Source organism: Lycium ferocissimum, chromosome 4 (genome assembly GCF_029784015.1).
Source record: "Lycium ferocissimum isolate CSIRO_LF1 chromosome 4, AGI_CSIRO_Lferr_CH_V1, whole genome shotgun sequence".
NCBI classification, from domain to species: domain Eukaryota; kingdom Viridiplantae; phylum Streptophyta; class Magnoliopsida; order Solanales; family Solanaceae; genus Lycium; species Lycium ferocissimum.
Window position 1 is genome coordinate 57,309,964 of NC_081345.1, and position 1,800 is coordinate 57,311,763.

Genomic DNA, 1,800 nt, shown 5'->3' on the forward strand with positions numbered 1-1,800 from the left:
CAACAATAGCATCCATGATTCAGCATCCCCACAGTATATACATTGATCCTGTCAAAATCGAAATCAAAGATCAACCCTTGACTCATTTGTGCTTTTGTCGAGTGAGCCCGATGGAAAACCTTGGTACGTTGACATTAAAATGTTCTTGGAAAAAGGGGAATATCCCGAAGGAATCACCTTAAATCACAAGAAGATAATCAGGAAGTTAGCAAATGGTTTCTTCCTCAACCGAAATATCCTGTACAAAAGAATTCTAAATTTGGGATTGCTTACATGTGTTGATTCTGTTGAAGCTACAAAATTGATTGAAGAAGTGCATGCTGGAACCTGTGGGCCTCACATGAATGGGTTCGTGCTAGCAAAGAAAATCTTGAGAACAGGTTATTACTGGATGACCATGGAAAATGACTGTAGCAAATTTGTCCAGAAATGCCACAAGTGTCAGATTCATAGAGACTTGATAAAGGTCCCTCCAACAAAACTAAATGCTATGACATCACCTTGGCCATTTGCTGCTTGGGGCATGGATATCATAGGACCGATTGGGCCAGCTGCGTCAAACAAACATCGTTTCATTTTGGTCGCCATACACTACTTCACCAAGTAGGTGGAAGCAGCATCTTATTCATTGGTGACAAAGAAAGTGGTCACAGACTTTGTGCGCAACAACATCATATGCCGATTTGGCATCCTAGAATAAATCATAACAGCCAATGGGGCTAACCTGAATAGCCACTTGATGAAAGACATGCGTGCGCAGTTCCGGATCACTCACCGAAATTCAACCGCTTATGGATCACAAATGAATGGGGTTGTGGAAGCTGCCAACAAAAACATCAAGAAAATCCTCCGAAAGATGATTGATAACTACCAAGACTGGCATGAACAGTTGCCTTATGCATTGTTGGGATATCGCACTACTGCCAGGATTTCCACTGGAGCCACCCCATACCTGTTTGTGTATGGTACTGAAGCAGTGATACCAGCCGAAGTAGAAATTCCTTCACTTCGAATAATACAAGAAGCTGAGTTAGACGATGCAGCATGGATCCGTAAAAGGTATGAGCAACTGGCTCTGATAGATGAAAAGAGGATGACTGTTGTTTTCCATGGTCAACTATACCATCAAAGAATGGCGCATGCTTTTAACAAACGTGTGAGAACTAGGGTGTTTCAAATCTGGCAATTGGTACTCAAACGAATATTCCCTAATCAAGAAGAATACAAAGGAAAGATCGCACCAAACTGGCAAGGGCCTAATATGGTGCGAACAGTACTATCTGGAGGAGCCATAGTACTTGCTGAAATGGATGATCAAGAGTGTCCAAAAGTGATAAATTCACATACAATCAAAAGATACAATATGTGAAGAAAAGAAAGCTACGAGGATTCAGAGTTTCCATAGTTTAGGTTTTCTTTAGTTGCATTCCCTTTACGTGTAATTTTGCATTTTTTCTTAGAAAACCAAATCCAAAATATTATGTACGAACTACGCAAGGACCTGATTCCCTGTACTTATAAGGGGATACGTAGGCGCTTTTCCAAGCTCGGTCGCTTTAACCCAAAAATCCAAATTATGTATGTTGAACTACGTCATGACCTGATTCCCATTTTTGGGATACGTAGGCGCTCTTTTGAGTTCGGTATCTCACAAAAAAAATTCAATATGTTTACCCCGAACAACGTTTTGACCTGATTCCCGAAGTAGGATACGTAGGCGCTCTCCCGAGCTCGGTCATTCCAAACAAAATTCCCAATAAACCTTAGAAAACCTCAAAAATGATTGGCGAGAGAAAGATA

General features: G+C 41.0%; 1 protein-coding gene across 1 annotated transcript; it reads left to right on the forward strand.

Annotated features, from left to right (window-relative positions):
- The first annotated feature begins 748 nt into the window (after positions 1 to 748).
- Positions 749 to 1,369, forward strand: LOC132054232 (uncharacterized). The gene has a single exon (XM_059446276.1). The coding sequence runs from the start codon at positions 749 to 751 to the stop codon at positions 1,367 to 1,369; it is 621 nt and encodes a 206-aa protein (XP_059302259.1).
- The last annotated feature ends 431 nt before the right edge of the window (positions 1,370 to 1,800 follow it).

What these genes read in the sequence shown, in the direction of transcription:
- LOC132054232 (XM_059446276.1), top strand. Translation starts at nt 749, where the DNA reads ATGCGTGCGCAGTTCCGGATCACTCACCGAAATTCAACCGCTTATGGA.